This window comes from Hippichthys cyanospilos, chromosome 1 (assembly GCF_059441005.1).
Source record: "Hippichthys cyanospilos isolate Australia breed blue-spotted pipefish chromosome 1, RoL_Hcya_1.0, whole genome shotgun sequence".
NCBI classification, from domain to species: Eukaryota; Metazoa; Chordata; class Actinopteri; order Syngnathiformes; family Syngnathidae; genus Hippichthys; species Hippichthys cyanospilos.
In genome coordinates, this window is record NC_142369.1 from 17,718,121 (window position 1) to 17,743,700 (window position 25,580).

At 39.9% G+C, this 25,580-nt stretch overlaps 1 protein-coding gene across 2 annotated transcripts in view; it reads right to left on the reverse strand.

Annotated features, from left to right (window-relative positions):
* The window catches only part of LOC148429473 (uncharacterized), a 33,770-nt gene extending 12,974 nt beyond the window's left edge, over positions 1 to 20,796 (reverse strand). Inside the window, exons 1-6 of one of the 2 annotated variants that reach the window (XM_088425920.1) lie at positions 20,730 to 20,796; positions 13,916 to 14,014; positions 11,879 to 12,081; positions 10,987 to 11,153; positions 7,806 to 7,922; positions 7,427 to 7,515 (exon numbers count right to left, since the gene is read on the reverse strand). In XM_088425920.1, coding sequence (XP_088282046.1) covers positions 7,427 to 7,515; positions 7,806 to 7,922; positions 10,987 to 11,153; positions 11,879 to 12,081; positions 13,916 to 14,014; positions 20,730 to 20,768 — 714 coding nt within the window. In that variant the 5' untranslated portion in view covers positions 20,769 to 20,796. Of the gene's footprint in view, positions 1 to 7,426; positions 7,516 to 7,805; positions 7,923 to 10,986; positions 11,154 to 11,878; positions 12,082 to 13,915; positions 14,015 to 20,718 lie in introns of both variants that reach the window. The other variant, XM_088425912.1, reaches the window with a different exon arrangement.
* Positions 20,797 to 25,580: the final 4,784 nt, after the last annotated feature.

Genomic DNA, 25,580 nt, shown 5'->3' on the forward strand with positions numbered 1-25,580 from the left:
TTGTTTTGTTGTGTTGGTTTGTGTTTTGTGTATTGGACCCCCTCTAAAACGAGACGGTTCATCTCAAGGGGTTGATCCAAAATAAATGAAATGAAATAACGGTGGTTACAGTCGGCAAACTCCCAGTACTGCATGATTTCTTCATCAATGATAGACAAAGCTGTCAACGTGATTTATAACGCGGCAATTAGCATTTGCTCTTAAAACAGCTCCCCTGGACAGATTATGCAAATTCTCTTGCGTTGATGAATGGCTGCGGAAAGTTGTTAACTGCTGTCTTTGTTGAGCAAAAGTTGCCTGAGCAAAAGTTGATATTTGCTCAAATTGTTTGGATCTCTTGTACAACTGTTGGTTTTGCATTTTCGAATATGAAGACAGAAATTACAAACTGTTATGTCCTGATACAGTAGTATATTGACATATCATTTAAATCTTAGCACCGTTGGATATGCCATGGCATGTAGTGAAAAAAAAGGACGAATTATCATACTGTAATGCCTTTTTAGGCGGAAGGAATCAAGGAGAGCCTAAATAACCACAAAAGAAATCTGTGTGTGTGTGTGTATGTGTGTGTGCGCGTTTATGTGTAGGTTTGTGTGTGCATAGGTGTGCGTGTGTGCGCTTGGGTGAGTGTGATCGATGCGAGCTGGAGGCTCTGTCTCAACCAGGGCTATGTCAATATTAACCTGCCAGAATGACGTGGTGCACCACTCTCTCCTCCCCCCTCCTCCCTTCGTCCTTCGCCACAATATGGCTGCCATCCGGCCTATCCATTGTATCTACACATTGTATACACACACACTGACGCTGACAGGCTCCATTTCTCAGCACTGATATCCTGATGAGTGCAATGAGGCTTCCCAGAGGCTCTTATTCAAGTTGTATACAGCCCACAAGCCGCAGGTTGACCACCGCTGTTTTTACGCTACCACACACACACACACACACACACACACACACACGCACACACACACAGATAACACACAAAGACAAGCATAGAAAAGATGGAGCATGCAAAGATGGGATGCGATGGCATGCAGGGAGACAGTCTGTCCGCCATTTGGCTCTTAACAGCGTAAATTAGCCACCCATCCAGTTTCACAGATTGCACTTCCTTATAAATGAGCAACATGTTAGCGCTAATCCACCTCCAAAATCGCAAAGTGACTCGGAGTTAAGAATAAGTGGGTTATGTCAAGAAATTGGTAAACTAGTACAGATATTTGATGTATGAAAAATGCAAACTCTGTAGAACTTGTGAGTAAATTGTGAAGAGCTAAACTGAATGGCTGTGGAATTACACTGTAAAACTGATGTCAGATGTATGCAACCTTTCCATATTTTCAACATTTTTTTACATATTTAATAATAATTACAAAAACAATGTCCCAATCAACATTTTTAACATTTTTTTTTTAAACTTACCAAATAGGACAATACATTTACATCTTCTAGCATTGAGAACATTTTTATATTTAATAATAATGTTTCAGTGTGTACAGCTTGAAATAAATAGAATGGGAATCAGAAATAATTGAGACAAACTGTAACAATAAACGTTTTCACATTGAAAAAAATTCCAAACAATACGATATTTTGTGACACCTGTCAAATATACTATTTCTTTTGTATATTTTCAGATTAAACATTCAACATTTGAAAATGTATCATTATGTCGAAATACTGTAATTGGTAAAATCAAACTTTTTTACATTTTCAAAAAAAAAGGGTGTGATACATTCTAAAATTTTCACTCTTTCTTGATGGACTCTTCCGCTGTATATTTACTAAAGGTTAAATTAAAATATACAATGTGATTCCTTGAAATATTTAAAATTGTGGTACTATTTATTTGTGTAATGTCCAAAAAAATTGTAACAGTTTGGAAAACAATTTTTATGTATGAAAGTAATGTGATTTATAGCACATGCAAAAACGTTTTTTGGATAACAAATTTTTATTACTCAACATTATCATTTTCAAAGAAAAATAGTACTAATATCTTGTAAAAGTTAACTTTTTAAGTGTATTTTTAACCTTTGTTAAAATGAAAAACGGTTATTTTTCTTTATTTAATTAAAACAATCTGTAACATTCAAGTATGAATGTTTTTAAAAATAAATAAAAATACTGTACAGTAAAATACTGTAACCCTAACCTTAAATGTAGATTTTTTTTATGTGTTCAGCTTTTCTTTTTTTTTTTTTTTTTTTTTTAATGAAGATCACTTGCTTGAACTTTCTGACTTTACTGCGCACTTATCCGCTCACGGGCACACACACTGTATGTAACTTCGCAGGCTTCAAATGTTTTTCCATGCTGATAATACGCTCTCAGGTGCACAGCTCCGCACATGGAGCCCCGATCATAAGCCACATAAACTGGCACGAAAAGCCAGTCAAAAAGGCATTTCCTGCTGTCGCCGCCAAAGAATTAATCAGGCGTTTAGCCATTTCGGTTCTTTGCATACCCTTTGCATACTCAACACAACGCTGAGAGACAATCAACGCTTTTCCGCAGCCCTGATGAATCCATCAAGTCAGCTGTGATTTATACACGTGTCTGCCTTCACAGTGGAGGCCACCCCGCTCAAACGCACACACGCGCAAGCATCATCAACACTAGGGGGAAGCAGGGAGGGGGGTAAAAGTTTGCATAAAACAAGCGCATATGTCCATCTTTCGCTCTCTTGATGATGATGCTTCACTGGCTCAACGTGGGGATTTGTTGAGGGGAGCCGGCGCGCAACTGAGCTGAGCTAAGTCCACAAATGTTTTGTTGTGTTTATTCGTTCGCAAAAACCCCAAAGATTGCATGAGGAGAGAATGAAAATGAAGCTAGACTATGAGGAACAACAAGAAAAGTTAAGATGATTAAGGCTGCGAGAATGGGTACGAAGCCTAATAATCAGTGTTGGGAGTAATGCATTACAAAAGTAATATAATTACTGTAATGCATTACTGTTGGCTGTAACACCGTAGTGTAATGCATTACACACACAAAAATGAGTCATATTTTACATGGTACAATGCATTTTGCAATGTGTTTTTCTTCCCTAAATTTGCCAAAAACACCGCGACGTTGGAGGAGAAAAATCTGGGGCAAAATGTTTACTTTCTATTATTAGTACCTACTACAGCAGTGATGAATGCGGCAGCAGCAGACGACAGTTTGAATATGGACAGTACGTACACAGGGGTCTTTCTGAGACCCCTAAACTACATCTGACAAGGCATTAAATGTGTTGAAAGAATAATAATTTAAACATATTTTGGAATGGAATTTCGTGCCACATTTTTTAATATGAGTATAGTGTTTGTTGCCGGTGTGTATCAAATTTCCCACACTGTGAGGGGTCAGTGATTGCAACACCAGTGTAACACTCAAATCAGCGTCTTCTCATGACACAGCTCGAGTTCATTTTGCCATAAATACCCTATGTTGTGCAGCATCTGTGTTACACCAAGTTTATAGCTGTGTGTATATGCCAAAAGACCACAATTAATAAACTAGTCAAAGGAATTGATGCACATAGGGTCATTCTTAATTGAATCAGAGGGACACATCACCACTTGATTATCTCCGTTTTAGTGATATTCCTGTGTGTGAACAAGGATGGACTCAGGCTGTGGTTCAGTCTGCTCGCTTGTTTTATTCAAAGTAATGCTGTAAACAATCTCAGATAATACGAGCAGCTCTTAGCTGCAACAGGCACTTGCTGCTAGCAGCCAACTGACATCTGCCCTCTAACTCGAATCGTTACAGTAATATTTGTAAGTATTGCATAGGGATTCACTACGGGCCTCAACATGACCAGAAACATACCAATTTTCAATATTCTTTTCCATCCTGATGAAAATTATATGTGAGGATCACTTGCAAAAATGTCATATAAATGAGTACCAAATCAACTTTCAAAGTCAAACCTGTCCTAATCCGTCTGATCTCTGCCAGTTGAATCAAATATAAAGGACAAATGTGGGATAGTGAAGCTAATTGCAATTGTTAATCGTTCAGCACAGGTGATTTTTGTTGGTGTCTAATAATTTATATGTGAAGAAAAAAATATATAAATAATGAATATTCATATCCACTTGTTTCCCCTCATGTTGAACGTTAGTAAATTATGAAAAGATAAAACTAAAAAAAAGTACAATAAAACGTTTTTTGGTTGTTGTTTTTTTTTGAAGGGGGGGTTGATTACTCAATTATTCGAGGGAATAATGAATAGGAAAATATAAAAAAAAATATTCACTAGTGCCAGACCTAGTCAAAATATATGACGTTTCAGCTTTCGATATTGCATGTAGGATGAGCACAGCGACAAAGTTTGATGACTTCAAGTTCTTCTAAAAGTTCCGAAGAGGCGCTATTGTTATATTTCAACATCCCCAAAAAAGGAGAGGGAGGACGGGGGGTACTCCTCTTCAATCTTAGTCCCCGGGAGGCGCGCGCTGCACCTGCTGTCTCCCGGCGCCTCCATCAGAAAGGCATTTAGCGGGCGCTGTGGCTGCGAGCCCCATCATTAGCCAGCGTAATTATTTGTGCAAGGAGCAACGTGGCAAAAGCGGCTGCGCATAAGCAAACAGAAGGGCCGCAGGACCGAGAACAAACAACACATTAGAGGCCATTCAACGCCCTGAAAATGACAGCAAAAGCCTAACACGGAGAAACGAGCCCAAACACCCAAAAGAAGGTAAAGCGATCTCTAGAGGAAGTGACAAACAGGAATCGTATTCAAAAAGCATAAAAGTCCATATTAACACATCGGGGAGAATAAAAACAAGACATTACTCACAAAGTCATGTTTGTGGCTGCGGGCGCTGTCCCTCCTACAGTTCATCAATTCCACAGCATGACAAGTCGTCATCCCGACAATGCTTCATCTGCTCATACTCATTTGCATGCACACACACATGCACACGCTCACACTGAATTGACAACAACGCTAAGATTTGAGTTTCACGCTGGGTGATGTATGTATTGTATTAAAACTAAGACCACTTCCTTCTTTTGCACTTCTATGAGATCAATCAATATCTTACCTACTAACAGTGATGCATCCACCACAAGGAACCATAAACTGTGGTTGGCACCCACAGAAGAAACCAAAAAAAGTGGTGTGTGCCCCACCTTGGGACCTCACACTGAAGTGTATGCACCCTCCTGAGAATATGTGTGAAACCCAGGGCACCACAAACTTTGTTTCGTGAATGCCTGGGGACTACAAAAAGTAATGCGCTTCCCCTGGGGACAGGAAAAAGTGTGGGACATAAATGAGGGCCCTCCAATTTTTGGGGTCCAAAAACTCAAATATCAGTCACTGTAAGCCTGTGCAAGGAAAAACTGTCAGGAAAAGCCTAGCAGACGGCACATTTTAAAAAGGCGGCGGTTGTGTGCTGACTCCTATTTAATATGCATTCGATGATAAATTTACTATCAAAACATTCATCAAATAACATGTTTATCTGTTAGTTGTCAATTAATCGTAGCGCCTCTGATATCCACTCTCTGGTTTTGCAGAGAGAACCGCTGCCCTAAGGAACTCCCTTTGCGAGCGTCCCAAGTTTCATACTCAATCGGGGACATTTATCCTAATGTCCATTCGTAGTTCGTATATTTACCCACAAATTGAACTCTTAAACTTCACACACGTCGCCAAACACACAAACCATTACCAGCTAATTGAATGTAATTTATTTCCTTTTCTGAAAAGATCCATTAAAGGCAGAAGAAGTCGCACCTCCACAAATGGCCGGCTCGTACGGCGCACCCTCTTCTCAAACACAATTAAAACAGCACGTATCAATACACACACTGCAAATGACATGCATGCAAAGGGGCGGGGAGGCTCATCTTATCACGTCATTAGCGTCCCACCATGATGCTGGCCCGCTGGCCATTTCTTCTATATAAAGTCTGTAATGGGGGCCCCACTCTCAAAGCTAAAATATGCAAAGAAAGTCCAGCACACACACACGTATAAGCCGTTTGAAATGAATGGTTATTTATTCACTAAACGAGGGTGTGGGTGTTTAATGTTCCTTGGACGTTGGGTAGTGTTCTGGGGGAGACAGAGCCTGAGCCCCCCGGCAACAGACATCATTTATTTTACACATAGCCCTAATACTGCACACTAGGCAGCCACACTCAGATGGGCTTTGCATGGGAGAAGGCTATATTAATGAACATGTGTGTGTGTTTGTGGGTGTGTGTGCGTGTGTTTGTGTGTGTGTGTGTGTGTAGAGAAACACATTAAGAGATGGAAAAGGGGGAAAAGAACTACAGTATTTGTGTGTGTTATTTTTATTTATTTATTTTACTTTGTCTGTAGGGAGGAGACACCTGGTGCAACTCTCAGGCCTCATCCAAATGCACAGCATCGCATGGTGCCCGATACACACTTCCTCAGAAAAAAAAAGTTACACAAAGTTTTTCCATTATCATATTTTGGACTTTTATTTTATTTTCCCAAGTACGGGACTTTTTAGGGTGTTCTAAAAGACAATTACTCATAATCTTAGTTGTTTATCTCTTTTTGGGATTCAGTGTATTTTGATTTATTATTTATTGTAGTTGTTTCAATATAAATTTTGGCTTTCTCAGGCCGTGACCTCCAACTCTCACTGAAGCGGTTCGCAGCCGAGTGTGAAGCGGCTGGGATGAAGATCGGCATCGGCAAATCTGAAACCATGGACCTCAGTCGGAAGAGGGTAGATAGTCCTCTCTGTGTCAGGGATGAGGTCCTGCCCCAAGTGGAGTTTAAGTATCTTGGGGTCTAAAGAACGAGATCCCGGATAAAAGCGGCCAAAATGAGTTTCCTCCGCAGGGTGTCTGGGTTCTCCCTTAGAGATAGAGTGAGAAGCTGGGTCATCTAGGAAGGACTCGGTGTCAAGCCGCTGCTCCTTGCTGCTTGAGAGGAGCCAGTTGCGGTGGTTCAGGCATCTGGTTTGGATACTTCCCAGACATGTTCCGGTCATGTCCCACAGGGAGGAGGCCCCGGGGACGACCCCGGACACGCTGGAGGGACTACATCTCTGGGGATGTTCCTGGAGGAGCTGGACGAAGTGGCCTAGACGAGGGAAGTCTGGGCTTCCCTGCTTATGAGCCCCCGTGACTGGAGTCCAGAATACAGCAGTAGAGGATGGATGGATGAATGGATGGATAGAACTAGATATTACAAACTAGAGGAATAGAAAAGTGCCAATAATTTAATAAAATTTTAAATAAATTGTTCTATGGGAATAGTTTGGTCTTCTTCTAAATAATCTGTCATTGTTTTGAGGGGAAATTTTGCGTGTCAAAAATGAGGAGAGTTGAGCCCGTGTTTTTTTTTTTGTTGGTCTGTTTGTTTGTTTTTTTTTCCCATTTTCACTGATATTTCACAAAGTAGAATCAAAAGTGTTAATTTGATTGAAAAGCTTACCTCCTCACCTACTGTGACCGAGGTGAGCACAATGGTCGTCTCACCATCCGAGAACTCCTTCAGCTCCTTAGATAGCAGGTGCTCCAGGCCTTGAGTGTGTTAGCACAACACAAAACATTGAAAAGTTATAGAGTCAATACCTGCAATGTTGAATGAATTCATTTGTTTAAATATGTTTAAAGCATGTAAGATTTAGGGGTTGCTCTCTATATTACAAGTGGGTCTGAAATATATCCCTTGTAAAAAAATAGGGTCCATGCGTAGATGACACATGGCGCAACATAGGAACACAAAGACAGAATGTTTTTAAAAGCACTTTCTGGTGTGTTTAGAGTCACCAATGATATGAAAAATGCCAAGTCAGGACATAAATAATCACCTTGTGTCATCACCTTACTGTCACCACACCGCTCCAAGCGTCTTAGCAGCTCTTCCAGTCGCATGCACCGGCGGCCATGTTTGAGCATGAATGCTTCACTTTGGAGACGCAAAGCCTCTGAAAACACACACACAAGTATGTATTGAAAGGAACCCACAACACGAGGCCCCTCAAAAGTCACTTAATAGCGCCTCCTTGAAAGTGGGAAACCTGGCACCACCTATATGAATGAATGTGCAGTGGTGGAGCCAGATTTTATCCTTGAAGGCCCATAAGATGACCAAGTCTATCTTAGGGGCTCGGTAAAATAAAAAATTTGCAAACGCTCAACAGTTGACCAGTGTCATATTGACAGAAATTTGCACAAGTACGTATGCACACACATACGTACGTATACACAGTTATTATATTCACAGTTACTCATGCGCTTTTCTAAACAAATATATCAATGAATGAAAATGCTCTTTTTTTTTTAATTTTCCAGCCATTTACATCTTATACTCATACCAGCGTTTCTCCATTCATGAATGAAGAAATGAATTTAATGTTTCCATCAAATTCACGAATTTTACATGTATTGTTTTGTTAAAAAGCTTTGACAAAGCCTGTTCTAATTGAAAGTCATTAACTTTCATTCAATGGTAAATTATTTGAGATGAAATACAAATACAATTATAAATAATTATTTGTGTTGCCATTTCCATCCATCCATTTTCTATAGCTGCTTATTCTCACAAGGGTCATAGGCTTACTGGTGCCTAGTCCATATGGCTTCCTGCAGTAGGCAGGGGACACCCGGGATAGGTTGCCAACATGTGGTTTATTGACAGTTGCAATACCCAATCAGATCACAGGGTGGCGACAGTGAGGCCAGCTGGAAGGCTAGAATGTACCCACCCTGTGATTGGAAGGATTGACTATATGGACGTATCAATCATAACAGGGCTCATGCCAGGAATTATACAGTAAGTTTGTTGTTTTGGTTGCACCCATTTTGAATGAACAGAACACTTGCATGAAGTTGCTCTAGCCTCCACGTCACACTCCCAGATTCATATACGCAGACTGAGGACGCAAACTGACCAGCTTCTGATGTCACTCACTCAGCCTCACTCTGTTTTATTATGTTTTCAGATGAAGCAAAAACTAATGGTGTTATCTGTCATTGCAATCGGGAAATTGGATCTCATTACTTGGTAAATTGAGTTGTAAGCTTGGTCACAGAACAACTAATTCACCAGTGTACACAGTAGTGCAATAAAGAGGTCAATTTGGTATCGTACTCTTCGTTTTAAAAATTTCTTGTAGGGCTCTTTGTTCAAATGACTGTCACAGTCAAATAAAGCAAGTTGACGGCATGTAGTTGTGTTATGCAATTATCATCCTTCTATGTTTTCTATCCCACTGTGTGTGTGGGTGCATGTGTGTGTATGTGTATGTTGTGAGTGTTTGCGTGGACTTGCTTGTTATCTCCTTCCTCTTAAGCTCTTGGCTGACCCTAATTCACGTTTCCCTCCATCCATCACACGCTGACCATTTTCAACTCAAGAACCAAATTTGGTTCTTTCCTTGTCTGAACTTGCTTGTCAAACAAAACAGTAGCACCAAAGCATGTAAACAGATTCTGACTCGTAAAAACACAGATATGAAATAAGTTGATCTTATGTCGCGTGAAGGTGGCATATTTAACCAACGCTGGCATGTCCAGCATTTGGTTTTTCTATCGATAATGTCCACTGAAGCCCAGATCAGCAGGTACGATTTTAGCTCGCATCCCCAATTGCCTGTGAGCGGCTAACCGTTGTTATGTAAATAAGGCACACCATAGGTTGAGCTAAAGTTGCAAAAAAAAAAAAAAACGTGATCATACTGGGAGAGCAACACATGCAAATCTTGCATTAACACATTTATGGATGTTTGTGTTGACACTGTTATTGAAACCACATTTCACTGGGAGTGTGGATATGATAAAGCCTCACTGGCTTCTGACACTCCCATGCACATTTGGAATGGTTTGAGTTTTGTTTCTGCTCATGCTGTATTTTATTTTTTCATGTGTTTGCACTTGCGATGAACAGTATGATATTTGTGAACAAAAAACTTAACTAAACAAATCTTATTATAAGTAACGTTTTCAAAAGATGTGTCCAGTTCTAACACCTCCACACAAAAAAAATTACATCTCAGAAACCCCACGCAGTTTCTACAGGTAATGACAACATTTGCATGTGCATTGTTCGCCCAGAAATATTAAGTTGTTATGCAACTTCAGCTTAACCCTTGTTGTGCCTTATTTACACTTTTTGACCATTCTTCTTCTGTAGCTACGGGCGGAAAGGAATACTTGATAAATACATTAAAAAAAACCTTCTAAAATCTCAAAAATAATATTGGCAAAGATAAGGACATGTTTGGTCTAATTATAGTTTTAAACAGTTGTATACGTTAGTGTCATTTAGTTAGTTTTTTAAGCATTTGCATTAATATTTTTTTTTGTTGACAAATGTTTTTTTTTTTTTTTAAATTGTGGTTATTTTGTTATTTAACAACCTTGATATATAGCGATCAACTTGAGATGGATGGAGGATGGATGGATGGATTATCTTTTTTACTCTTCAGTTTTGTCTTTAACTGTGTCAAAAAAATCATTTAAATTCAACACAACATGAATAATCAAACAAAATGCTTCCAAAAAGATGAAATTCAAATACGGCAAAGACCAAGACGCTCCTCAATTAACTTCTGATTGTTTTCTTGACACCATGATGCCAACAGATGGAGCCAAAGTAATACAGTACTCTACAGATAGCGTGAAAGGTGGATTTTTGGGGTGTTGCAGTGCAAAGCCACAACCCCTCGAAACAAAAATCCAAATTCGAGAATGCTAAACGTAACTATGTAGGGGTTCGCTGCATTTTAAAACAGAAAGTTTTTTATTATTTTTTTTTTAAATCACCCTGTATATAGATGGTTGAATGGCTGTATGTAACACCCTATTATTGACACCCTACCAACTTCCTGCTACTTAACTTAGGAGCAGAAGTCCCACTTTAATGTCTCTGTTCCTTACTCATAACCTTCCTCTCTCCTGGTGGCTGCTAAGCGAGTAGAGTTCAGGGATTTGAGCGTCGCGTCGCCCCATTACCTCCCCCAGGGTGCATGTGCGCTCTCTCTCTCTCACCTCCGAGACTCTCCCTCAGCACTGCTCCGACACGCTCGGGTGCCTCTTGAAGCAGCTCTCTGGCGACCGTCATCGCCGCGGACGCCGGGCTGCAGTCATCATCATAATCATCATCATGGAGATGAACCACTCGCAGGATGCTGGAGTCCAATGCATGGCGTTCAGAGCTGATTTACATAAACACATACAGTCAAAGGAAGCATTAGCAAATACACTCTTTCTTCATGTGTGTGCTTGTGTGTGTCTGTGTTAGTTAGCAAAGTGTGTATGTGTTAAAGAGAAAAAGCATGCATGTCGGTGTGTGCCTGCGAGTTAGTGTGTTTGAGTGCCTTGGAGTCTGTTGGGGCATACACAGATGTACCGTATCAACACAAACTATTGTGTCTCAGAAACTCACAGAAATACACAAACCCTCACATAATAGCACACATAGACACACTTGCTATATCACACACATACGCTGAAGCACAAAAGTGCTCACCTGCACCAACACACAAAAACACACTTTCTGTCTCTCTCACCCACACACATGCACACACTTTTTCGTTAAGCACACAATCAATTATACATTTTCAACATCAATACAGAATGAAAAATGTGCCTTCATAGTCACAAACACATAAGCTTGCACAAATGTACTTTCACAAATCTACGCTGTAACAGTGACAAAACCTTCTTTACAAACACACATTCATCCACACAAAATAACAAATACATACATACACACAAACTCAACACACAAATGGGGGAGTGTGTGCCTATAGTAACACTTAGGAATGCATGTGTTAGAGCAGGTGTGTATATGTTTGTGTGTGAAAGTGTGTTAACTGAGGAATTGATTTGTGAGTAGGCTATGTGTGTGTGTGTGTGTGTGTGTGTGTGTGTAGTGTACCAATCCAGCAAGTTGTCCCTCATCAGCGTGATTGACAGTTTTCTTGCCCGATGGATTTTCATCAAGTCCAGGTCGTCCTTCCACAGTAAAAGGCTCTCGCACACATTGATCTTGCGAAGGTAGCTGAGGGTCTCCCCAGATAAAGAGGTGACACCACGCTGACCGCACAGCAGTGGCACACACACACCCAGGGAGGGATCCCTCTGAAGGAAATCATACAGCAACGAGAGAGGGAGGTCAAGGACACATTATGGTCTATGATACACACATTTATATACAAACTGAATTGTAGATGAATACTTGACATTCTGAAGAAAAATTGATGGATTTTTTGAGTGAATGAAAAATTTGTTAATCAAAACAGAATATATTTTATAATTTAGTTCCTGCAACTTAAGTATCGTATGCCGAGATAACAGCATTGCAAAGTCTGTATTGTCTGCAGCTGTGTTTTCAAGTGTTAATAGCTTGAATTTCAAGATTCAAGAGTTTTATTGTCATATGCATACTAATATTACACAATTACTGTAAATTCTTATTCTGTTCACTTCCCCGAGTAGACTATATTCCACTATCGAGCAAATAATAAAGTAGGCAATAAAACAAAACAAAACAAAACCAAAAACAGTAGTAGAGCAATAAGGGCAGTAATAATGAACCATTAAAAACATGAATAGGCTTGGAACAGGAGCATTATATAGAGTTGATGGAATGGAAGAAACTGTATACTTGTGAGGATGATGCAAAATATCATGTAGTGCAAAATATTATGTATTTAATAATTTTTCTGTGCATGTGTGCATGCGGTAAAGTGACTGGTGATGAAGCAGATTAGTGCGTGAGGGATTTGTTTAGAATCTGGATGGCCTGTGAATAGAAGCTGTTTGCTAGCCTCGCAGTCCTGGCCCTCAAGCTCCTGTAGCATCTTCCTGATGGCAGCAGTTCAAATTTACCTCTTAAAGGGACTGTGTGTAAGATTTAGACCGTTTTTCATTAAAAAGGAATAAATTAAAGGATTGTAAATTTCAAAAACTGGCAAATGAATGTGTTCTCAATGACCAACAATGTGCTTTAAATATAATAATAGGTCTAGTTACCATTAAAGGAAATTAGAGGGGGGGGGGGGGGGGGGGGGGGGGGGGCTTCTCCGGAAGTTTGTTCTAGCTACAGAAAAGGGTAAATGCAGCACCTGCAGCACCTCCTGCTGTCCATAATGAAAAACGGTCTAAATCTTACACACTATCCCTTTAAAGGGCTCATATCATGGACATTTAACTTTTTGGAGTGTGATTGGTGAAGGAAGCAATATTGTAATATTTGAAAATAGATGGTGTTCCAATTTTTGTGTCTCGTCCTGTATTGGCCGAAACGGTCCACCCACAATCACCCTGATTAGCTTTAAAAGACGGATATTTTGGAAACGGATACAACGTCAAGTCGTTGCATAAGTAAGTTTTTCAACAGCAGAGAAGACTGTTATTTCTTGTTGAAAAGTAATCCAGACATTGCCCTGCAATTCTGCTGTTCAAAGATGGATATTTTCCACTTTAACACAGTCCCAGCCAGACTAGTGTCAAGTTAAATGGCTCGACGAACGCCCGAGCACTCTTTTAAAGCACTACCTGGGTTATCTTAGCTTGGCAAGCAGGGTCTTATCTCATAACTGGGCTTGGGAAGAGAGACTTTGCAGCAAGTCTGCCAAGTAAGCCACAACATTCATTTATTAGTTGCAATGTTTTACTGTAGGAAATGTGGAAGTTATGAAAATGTGTGTTTGGGAGCACACAAACAGACAATTAAGGTTTGTAATAAATAATTCAACCATAGGCGGAAATGTTGAGTTATGAGTAATGGTTTCCGGAGGGGACCTATTGGACGAGAGGAACGACTCTTCAAGAGCACGGTCTCCTGTCACATGTTTTGCATTAATGCCACTCCATTTAATTTTGTTGCCAGTTAAACACCTGTTTTTGGCTACTTCATCCACTGACAACATTTCAATATGACGTTTCCGGACTTTTGACTGATACTGGATACCTGGTTGAGGTGTAGCGCTAAGCACAACGTGGCGGCCACTGTGTCCACATCTGCCTCTGGACCACCAAGCACAGCATGGATACAGTTGTCACTCCAAACCTGTAAAAAAAAAAAAAAATCACACAAACACACCTGTTGAAATATTTGAACTATTTTTATTTTAACAATTGTTTATTAAAGATTTTATTTATATTAATACTGCCTGAAGTCAGCTGGGATAGGCACCAGCAAGCCTGTGACCCTTGTGAGAATAAGCGGCTCCATTAAATGGAGGGATAGTACTATTTGTTTCAGATATTCTGTCTCACACACAGACACGCACACACATGCAAACATACAAAGACACAAGAGAGCTGGATTTCGGTAAACAATCATGCATGGGGAAATGATATTCAATCCTGACATTTCTCCAATATTTGATGTGATCTATCTGATATAGTATAACAACAGTGTTAGATGAACCCAACAGTTTGCATTAATAATGATGTCGTAAGCACACTCGTAAAAAAAGAGTCGACAGCAGCCAAATCATTTTCAATATGGAGAAAGAAAGACTTCAAACAATTTATGTAAGACGTGATGACTTCCATTAATTCCACTGACAAACTCTCTTCGTTTTGGTTAAGTGGACATTAATGACAGCAGAGGGATACTCACAGCACATTTCCTTTTGACAAATGGAAGTAACAGTAATCCTCCTGGTCCACACCCACCCACAATACATAAAAATACCAATAATTTTATTTATTTAGTTTTTTTATTCCTACACCTTCCACATTCTTAAAATATATTAAAACTTATCAAACACTCTTGAATGCATCTAATGTGTCTGTGTGTTATGTGCCTGGTGGGGTGATCAGTATGTGTGAGTATCCATGTGCAAGCTGCTGATGGCAGTAGTTTTGTTTTATTGTTCTCACACTGTTCAGTAAAATCTATTGTGATTTTCCATAGCTACATTTGATGGCATTATAATAAATATTCCATGTAAAGTGAAAAAGGGATGAAACGGTGGTTCGAATGTGTGTCGCAGAAAAACATTGTAATGGGAGGTTGTAGTGGGAGGTTCCGGCCCAATGGCTTCGCCTGCTGTCAAGACATCTTTGCATTGGACGTTTCCTGCCTAATATGGCACGATGTGTTTATCTGTATCTGGTCTGTATATGGTACACGCAGCATCCACATCAACCTGTTGAGCCTGGAAGGGGCCCCTCCCACCTGTGGTCCCTTCTGAAGGTTTCTGATTTTCCCCAAATTGGTGGTTTTGAGTTTTTCTTTGGAACTTTGAACAACTTTGCAAAAGAAGTCTTGATATGACCTCTTTTCACCTGTGAAGCCCTTTGAGACTTTGGTGATTCAGGGCTATACAAATAAAACTTGATTTGATGTTTTTGAGGTTTCTTTTTTCCTAACATACCTGATTTAAATGATCAGCTCATCAGCAAGCTCAGTAGAAGCCTGTTAATGATCCCGATCAATAGCTGCATTGGACGACAGAAACATCCGAAACATGCTGAATAGCCGCCCTCGAAGACCGGTTTTGGACATGCCTGCTCTACACCAAACCACCAAACCAAACAGTATTTCTATGACTTAGTGATGAGGCGCTGCCTCTCCCAGAGAAAATTCAATGCATGCTTTCTTTCTGTTTCTCTGGAAGTCCACGTTTGAAAATTCTGGGCTAAATAGAGCCGCCTCCTTGTCGTCATGGCAACGCAAGTCGCAAGTGTTAAAACAACTCAATAAGAAGAACTCAAGCATACATGACACAAGAAGAAAGCTTGTTTCTGCTTCGATCCGTTGTCAGCAAAACGGGCAGCAATGGAGGAAACGACAGCCTGAACCGAACTGATGATCAAAGCGAGGAATGAAGTGATGGGATTGAAGGAAGCGGGGCAGGAAGTTTAAATGGGCTTTTAAAATCAAGTAGAAGAGAAATTGTGTGGCGATACTTAGTGACCAAAGGGCTGGGAAATAGATGCAGAAATGTGATATCTGAAAATGTGAACATGAGGATGAAGAAGATGAAGATAGAGAGGGGGAGTATAAATCAATAGCGGTTGGCCAAAGAGAGGAAGTGATGCATTAGTGGGAGCAGATTCCACTTAGCGTCTTTTCGGTTGTGTGCATGTAGGTGCTTATTTGTCAGCACTTAATCTAGAATAACAGGAAAATCCTAGAAAAGAGATTAGGAAATAAAGTTGATTCTTTATTTATTTTAATTCAGTCTGTAATTAATGTCAATCAAACCAATTTTCTCTATTATCACCAATTCAAGTGCCTTTAATCCAGTCCAGTCCCAAAACCAAGCTCTCATATTTTACATCGTAAAAAACATGTCATTGTCCACCCATCCATCCATTTTCCAGAGCTGCTTATCCTCACGAGGGTCACAGGCTTGCTGGTACATATCCCAGCTGGCTTCGGGCAGTAGGCAGGGGACACCCTGAACTGGTTGCCAGCCAATCACAGGGCACACGATCAACCATTCATGTAGCAAATCACACCTCGGGACAATTTAATATGTTCAATACACCTGCCATGCATATTTTTGGAGTGTGGGAGGAAGCCGGAGTGCCCGGAGGAAACCGGGCAAACCCCACCCAGGAAGGCCGGAGCAAGGTGGATTGAACTCGGGTCACTTTAAGGGACCTGTGAGGAGGACATGCTATTCACTGTGCCACGAGCAGCCCAGAATGTCATTGTATTATAGAAAAATATAAGAAATAGTCATTAATTAATTTTAAACAAGCTTGCTTTATCATTTGCACCAAGTCACAACTACTGTAGTAGGCCCCGACCAAATAAAAGGCTGACTGATTTAATTGGCAGCTACTGGCTGGAGCTCTCTCTAAAGGGGCAAAAATGTGACAATTATTTTTGCAATAATCTGAAAATTGTATTTCTTTTTTTTTTTTTTTTTTACAAATACAATATAACAATCCAGAATTAATGACATTTTAACATCATCGCACACATAAATTTAACTGAATTTTCTCTTTGTTGTCAGAGTCAACCAATACGAATGACAAAAGCATTGTGAAACAGTCAAATGTTCTGCTTGTAAGGTTTGTATTTATTGTTGTTAAAGGAGCCAAAAATCATTTATTTTTATTTTCTGATTAATCGTTTATTTAATCTGTAATTTGAATTTTATTCTGCCTCATATTAACAATTAGTATTAGTTGGGCCCTAAACTGTAGTGCCATTTTTTTACCTTTTTTGCAGAAATCTTCAAATATGTGTAGTCTACCCTTGGGCAATGTGCAGGCATCTAAAGAGGTATGAGAGATTCTACCAGGATGGTTGCATGTATCCAACAATACAATATCTGGTCCGTCATGACAGGGAGTCATATTCATTTTCAAATTAAGAACAAATTAATGGTAACGTGAAGCAACTTCTCGAGACTCCTCTGCAAAATGTTGCAGGTCTTTATTTTGTTAAGTTTTATACAAATGGAAAATGTCATTACTGGTGCAATTGTCCAACAGATGAGCCAGAAATAAAACAGTTGATGTTCCAATGATGATAATGCAATCTATCATCCAAAGTTGCTGAATTAAATACACCATAAAGATACCATTACAAACGTACTTCCAAAGTTTAACATATCAAACACGTATGGCACTTTAAATCTTTTTTTTTTTTAAATCATAAAACGCTTTGCCCTGGGTAAGGGATACTTGGCTGTAAAAAATATTTGACAGTGGGTGCATAGAAAATCAGCTTGAGAACCACTGTTTTTATGTTGTTTTCTTCTATATCAGACAGTAGTAAGACTTAAAAACTTTAAAATTTGAAAGTAAAAAACTTAACATCTTAACATTTCTAACCTCTTAGAAATTTTAAACTGATTTTAAACTATAGACAGAATGAAGTTTGTTCGAGTATTCTCATTTTTATTTGCAGTTGTTTAAACCAACACATTGTATGTTCTTTTTTTTTTTTTTTTTTTTTTTTTTTTTACTTTCACTTCAAACCTCACCTCAAAATTTGAAGAAAATCTAAGAGGTAAAGGGGAAATTCTCTGCTGATTTTACATGGAATGACGTTTTACATATACAATTGCAACCTACCCTAACCCTAACCCTAATGAACGTGGCAAGTGGTGCCCACACATTCTCCGTTCCTTATCATGAAGCCTCCGAGTTAAAGACGTAATCAGATCGCTCCAGGCGAAAGGGAACAATGCTGGAAGTCTACTCAGCACATTGTCTATCTGTAGAGCTAGACACACAAACATAGATAGAGTCAGTGTGAGTGAGGGGTAAGACAGGGCAATTAGGAGTATGGATGCTCTGGATGGTGGCCATGCACATAACACGTCACCAATGACAGACGCGTGCAATGGCAAAAATTATTTACACTTTCAATTCAATTCGGCAAAACCAAAACTGAAGAAATTGGGTCAAGTATTTATATTAATCAGCATATAATAAAGGGGAATCATATCACTCGTAAATTGCTATGAGTTGACGGATAAGTGGTGAGAGCACATTTGTCTCACAGCTCTGAAGTTGGTTGTTGCACTGAGCGAAACTGAATGGTCATTGAATGAATGCTGGCCCACTGGACGCTGGGCGTCTGGCAGTGAGCCGGCCCAGACGCACAAGTTCAGCAGGTTGACAGGGTAAACAGTCTGAAGCGGAATCACTCTTTGGTTGACATTGAAACGAGCAAGTCACCCATCCTGACGTGTACACCGGCAGAGCCTTTTGCAAGCTTTTATTGTGGACTAATCTTAAAACTTTACCATGCCCCAGCAACTTTGTTTTTGTTAAAAACAAGGAGTGTTGTCTATATGCAGCATCTTAACCTGCTAGTATGGAGCATAATTATGGCATATTGGTGAAGCTGTTTGAGAGTCTTCCTTATAAAGAGGAAACTAGTTAAACAACTGGGCAGACCAACTTTTAACGTTTATTTAGTCAAAAAGGTGGCGAAGAGTAACAACTTTTCATCTGTCTTAAGAAAACGTGGGGAACTGGCTAGCTGCTTGAGGGTTGCCACAAGCAAAAAGTACAGTTAAAATGTCCATACAACAACAGTATATGTGTATGAATAAATGTAAATATATAAAATTAAACACATTTATAACAGATGCGGGGGGGTAGCTTCCCGTTTTGAATGACCAACATCTGCTACAAGGTAGGGAGCATGGTAGGCCTGTCAGAGATATGGATACACTATTTAACTTAAAAGAAGGTGGATAGAGTAGGGGGTTTTTTTCACTGAGTTGTTTTTTTTTTCTCATTGACCAACTTTTTTGGAAACCAAGGACCTCTAAGTGCCTCAGGTTGAAAATGAATAAAGATGCAGCATGCTGTGTTAGCGCTCTGCACTATCTTGCATATTGTATGCTTGTCATTTAAGGTTATACGGTAAAATGTAAAGGGCGCTATGAGGTACTTATTTAGGGAAAAAAAATAGATGAGTAGACAGGTGGGTATGCTACTTCTTTTTGTTTGCTTTATGTCAACAAAGTATGTTTGCGTCAATCTGTTTACTGACTTGAGATCCAGTTAGTGCGTTACCAAATGACGTTAGCTGTGTTAGTGCTCACTTCTAGCTAGCATATGCTTATCACTTCAGAGCACACACTAAAGTTTAACGTATGCTCTGTTGGTATGCTCTGTTTACATTATTACATAACATACAGTTCAACAATAGAATGCTGAACATCTGTATCTAATCACAGTTTCCTGTGAATGCTCTCTAATGCGGGGGTTCTCAAATTTTTTGAGGAGCCCCTCATCGTAAATGCCAATTATTCATGAATATCATGACAACCCAAAAGAGAAAAAAGTAGCAATGTTGTTATGACAAATTCATATTTCTAGAAAAATATGACATTATGAGAATAAAGTAGTATTTTAATGTTAGCCCTACCAAAGACTTTTTATTCACTTATGTGATAGCACATTATTATCTATATCACAGCTTTCAAATTGCCCAAAGAATTAGTCCACCATAAGTGTGAATAGTTTTACATTCTGGTTAAAAACAATGCTTTTATCCTGTTCCTATGTTTTTGTAAATTAGATTCCTGTCTATTTCTTTCACTATACAATGTAATTTACTAGTGTATGAAGTACTATCGTCAATCATTTTCGAGAGCTGCTTATCCTCACAAGGGTCACAGGCTTGCTGGTTCCTATTCCAGCTGACTTTGGACAACCTGAACTGGTTGCCAGCCAATTGCGGGGCACACAGAGGCAAGCAACCGTTCACGCAACCAATCACACCTAAGGACAATTTAGTATGTCCAATTCATTTGCCATGCATCTTTTTGGAGTGCGGGAGGAAGCCAGAGTTCCCGCAGAGAACCCACATGAGCTCGGGGAGAATATGCAAACTCCACACAGGATGGCTAGAGCGAGGTGGATTTCAGCTGGGGTCCATGAACTGTGAGGCGGACTTGCTAACTACTATACTAGCTATACTAAGCTAAGGTAGGGAAGAGTTTCCAACAAGTTATTTTGTGAACACCCAAGCTACAGCTTGTTGACCCAAGTTTGTGATGAAAACTGGTATGCAAGGATCGAGTGTATTAGCTGCAGAGTGTGTGTTTGTGTTTGAGTGTGTGTGTGTGTGTGTGTGTGGAATGGGGGGGGGGGGGGGGTAACTTGTTGATGTCAAGCCCGAAGGGGCACACAAGCCTCCTCATCCCCATCAAGCCATGCAATGATGCTATGTGTGGCTACAGATGCAGCAACAGGAAATAAGCCTGTAGCACGCACACACAGACACACGCACTCGCTCAGATAGATATACATAAGGCTTCAGTTCCGTGTGGAGGCTCGCAACTCACCCCTAATCTGCAGTCCACCTTCCGCAGATAGTCGTCCATGTCGGCCTGCGTCGGCGCAGTACCACCGTGGCGCTCCACATAGGATGCACAATTATTCACTTAGAAGCCTTTCTGTGCAAAGATGTGTCTATGCGTGTGTGCGTATGTGTGTACGTGTGTGTTGCGGAGTGGAGTGGGATCCCCCCCGCTACGCTCGCACTGCAGCAGTCCCTCTGCAGCTGTGTATCTTGGCGCCGCCCCTTCTCGATAAACTGACTGGGTGTGGGTGACGGCTGGCACTAGTTGTAGCGGCGGAGGTGTACTTGCTGTGGCTTCATCGTATATCAAGACGCCACTCGCATGAAATGTTTTGTTTTGTTTGTTTTTCTTTTTAACCACGCGCGACAGTCTTGCCAGTGAAAGAGTAAAATGCACAGATTTGGTGACGATCATGTTGAATTTTTTGTTATCGATCTGTTGGGAGAGGCACGAGTTAACTAGCTTTTTTTTTTTTAACCACGCGCGACAGTCTGGCCAGTGAAAGAGTAAAATGCACTGATATGGTGACGATCATGTTGGAATTTTTGTTATCGATCTGTTGGGAGAGGCAAGAGTTAACTAGCTTGTAAGAGGAAGGAAATAAGGAAAGAATGTTGCTACATATTGTAGAGTAGACTGTAGATGATTGGGTAGTAGTCAAAGAACATAGCGAGGTGAGTAGGAGAGAAGGAAGGTATTAAACATACTGTATAGATGCAGGTCTAGACCACTGGTGTCAAACTCAAGGCCCGGAGGCCAGATTCAACCTGCCACATCTTTTTTTGTGGCCCGCAAAATCCTGATTTGACTTCAAGTTTCTGGCTAAAATACTAAATTTTAAAGTTACCATTTTTTACAAATTTGGGGGGAAAACAAACAGCCATTTTTTTGTTCCCAATCTCTGCTATGAACAGTTTTTACCGGTGTGTTTGGTTTCAAAACAAGGTAAAAGTACTAACACACTTCCAATTCATTTGACTTCACAGTCATAACGACCCTCTGTCAGAAACTATTAAAACAATGTGACCAGCGATAACCATGAGTTTGACACCCCTGAATTCTAGACAGCAGTTTAGTGTGCCCAAATTCAGCACCATGGACAGCAAGCAACCGACATCAACAACAATAACAATAATACACATTGGCAATTCCACTCAAAACTGCATTGTATAATTGGACAAAAACACTGTTGAGGATGTCATTGGTTTATTTTGATCTCATGTTTAGGTAGTGTGTGTCTTTCTTTGAATGCACGGGAGCTTAAAAGTTTGCCTAAAAGGATGTGTTGTTAATAGAAGCTCCCTTAGTCCAGCATCACTGCAGGCAGCTAGCACAACTTTGAACACTCAGTCAATCAATATCAAGATTCTGCTGCAATGGCAAGCAAAGCAACATGAAGTGGAGACTTGTTTGTTTAGAGTAGCATATGTCAGAAAATTAATTCACTTAAACAGTCAGACTTTCGTCAGCATGTCTGTTGCAATTACTTATGATCTGCAATTAAGTAAACCCTATTATTATTATTGTTGTTGTTGTTGTCATCATAATAATAATAATCATATTATTAGTATTGTTATCTAATGAATAATACTTCATTAGTTATTAGACCCTTTGCCTCATTTGCACAATTTTTATTGTATCAGTATTAGCACACTACTTCTACTCTTACATTACTCAATTACTGTATGTATTATATTCATTTAAATAGTCACTCTTGTGTTTGTAATCAGTCAGTGAATCACTCCGTGTTTGTTGACAAATATCCATAGGTTTTCTTTGGGGGTTACAAGGTCAAAATAATAAATGAATGGATGGATTATTTTAGGTATAAAGTTGTAGTTATAATTAGAGACTTTACATCATTTGCACAATTGTACTTGTATAAGCATTAGAAAACTACTTACAGTATATCCTTACATTGAGTCAATCCATGACTGAATGTAGTGACAGAGGTGGACAGTTTATCAGTACTGATGGAATGACATTTTATATTCAAATGCAATAGATTATAATTGTATACAAACTGGGTAGGACTCTGAGGTCTGCACTCGGGCAAATAAAGGGAAGGTTAAAACAAACATGGTGTACCAGCATGAGCTGTGATGCCGCACACAAATGGGGGAAAAGCCACCAAAAGAAATCAATCTTTTTTTCACCCCATAGCCCAAAGAAAGCCACATTTAAAGCAGCTCATGGCACAAAGTAGCCTAATAACACCTGTTTCAATGCTCCTTTACGGCAAACCTGAGGAATTTTAACTCACTCTATGAGTCTTATGACATCTGCTCACCACCATTAAAACCATCTTAATTTTTCCACTGGAAACAATAGGCCTCACTAATTGATTTTAATAGCTTTCTCTGCCATGACGCACCCCTCATGAGTCGCCGAAGAAGTCTTTAAGATTATTATTATCACAGTAATTGTCATTACCCCCTTCACTTCCCAATGTGTGAATGGGAGGCGTCGGTTGGAGAAACATTTTTGCCCTTAAGACAAGCGCATCATTATTATTACTGGAGACTTGAAATAAACAGACACTCGCTCTCCACCTTCGTAGACCCCCTCCTGGACAACCTTATTCCCTCTGCCGCCCTCTGCGTGCAAGCTCGCCGCCGCCGTTGCTTGTAATTTATGCAAAATTAATTGATACATCTTTTATAATTGATGTGCTGTAAGCTTAATGAGTAATTTATGTAATTAGTCAATTAGGGATAATTCCGACATATGTTGTGTATGCCCAGAAGGTGTGCTTTACAACCAGATATTTGTCCAGGAGTTTGGCGGTTTCGTGTGCCTGTGCGGATGTGTGTGCACATGTGTTAATTAATTCTGTTATGCAGATCTGCTATGGCGTCTATTTAACAGCCCCCTTTGTGAAAACAAATTTAATATTGATCTTTCCTGAGCATGAAGAGCACCTTTTTTTGCCCTACAAGGACCTCGAAGAGGCCTTTGCAAATGTTCCCACACGGTGCATAATAATCAAAACATAGCAAAAGGAGGAAAAAACATCAAGAAAAACATGTAGAAAAAATTGCCATAACATCCCATTTTCTTAAAATATGCTCCCATCATCACCTAAGTTGACCTTTTGAGTGGCGTCAAGTGTGTAAGGCAGCTAATTAACTGATGGTGGGTTTTTTTGAATATTCATACCCGACACAGCCCAGCACTTGCCCCTTAATTACATTGTTGGACTTCCTCTCCGAGGAGGCTAATAAACTCACCAAAGACTTAATTATTGCAGTGTATTCGGGTGGGCCCTTTTATCCAACCCGCTAGGAAACAATCAAGGACCTCCATGCATGACACCTGGCCAGAGAAAGATGTGCATAGTTACAGGAAGGAAGATGGGGCGAGGGTATGGTGGGCGGTTCTCCACCGAGACTCAGTGTGAAGTTTGTTTACATCCTTGTAGGATCCACCCGAGAGTGTTTGAGCAGATAGACAGCCGCTGGATGGCCCTCTCTGCAATTAATCAACAGCAGCGTGTGTGTGTGTGTGTTTCTGTCTGTGTATGGGTGTGCGTGCGTGTGCGTGTGTGTGTGTGTGTGAGCGCGGTGATGATGGTGCGCAAAGGAAGACATGATTTATTGTTTGCAAAGTCGCAAAGTGCAGTCGAGCACATTTAAGCGAGACCGCCATTCGTGCCTTTACCTTTCAAGAGCACACAGAAGTTTAAATCCAATAATTATTGAATCTAAAAAGATAATAATGCTCACTTTTGATTGACACAGTAATGCATTTTTCATCGCTGCCGTTTTTCTGTGGTGGAGTTGCACAAATTCCCTATTAGGAATATCCCAAAGAAAGACCTGGAATTTTGCTTGACGAGGCATACACGTTGACCTTTGGGTTTAAAATTGAATGTTTGTTGAATGCTTAGTTACATTGTTCTTTTTCTTTTGTTAATGTTAAAAAGGGATCCATGTTAGGTATGCTTATATGATTTTTATGGATTATTATATTATTTACAGTCACTGTGCAATTGGAGGGGGGGCGGGCACAAAATGTTTTCTCTTTCCTAGAGGGGGTGGTACAAAAAATAATGTAGAACTAGTGTGCTACAGTAAACTGTCTCCATTTTGTGTCATTTTGTGCAAATAAAACACACAATGTAAGTATATTTTATGCTTGGTCATCTATCAAATGATGAATGGCTTGTTGTGTTACTGGTAAGTAAAAACAAAAAATCTTTGAAATTTATAATGGGTTGCAAATTCTACAACTTCAGGGAAGCTCACATTTGGACCCCAGTTCTGACGAGACTAGAGAATAATTTCAACATAGACAATGACAAAAGAAAAACAAACACTCCTGTGGCATTAATTACATTTGAGGGTTTTTTTAATAAACAAATAAAAAATGTTAGTTGTACACTAAATTGTGCCATTTTTGAACATTCAGCTTTCACAGAATTAGATTTCATGTGTGCACAACTACAAGAGTTTCGATCCATCCTTTTTTGGTGTAGTTTGTCCCTATTGGGTCATTTATGGGTAATCTGGATCTTGTGTACAACCTGCATTGTTCACTTGCTGGGCCCATGTAGGCAAATAGGCACCAAACAGACATTCACACACCTGGGTCTATTTTTGTGCAACGTGCAGCTGAACAGTGTGTAAAGGAGAAATGTTTTTTTTCTTCCCCACATTCCCATTATTTAAACATACAGTATTTGCCATAAATATCAATACACTCAGACCATACCCAGCAAAATCATGTTACATGAAATGCACCACACACTAGCCCTGGTTTTATCTGGTCCATTGTTTAGTCTAGTTTCTGTCACTAAATTGTCAGGTGGGCCAGGGCGGGTTAGAGCCAGTA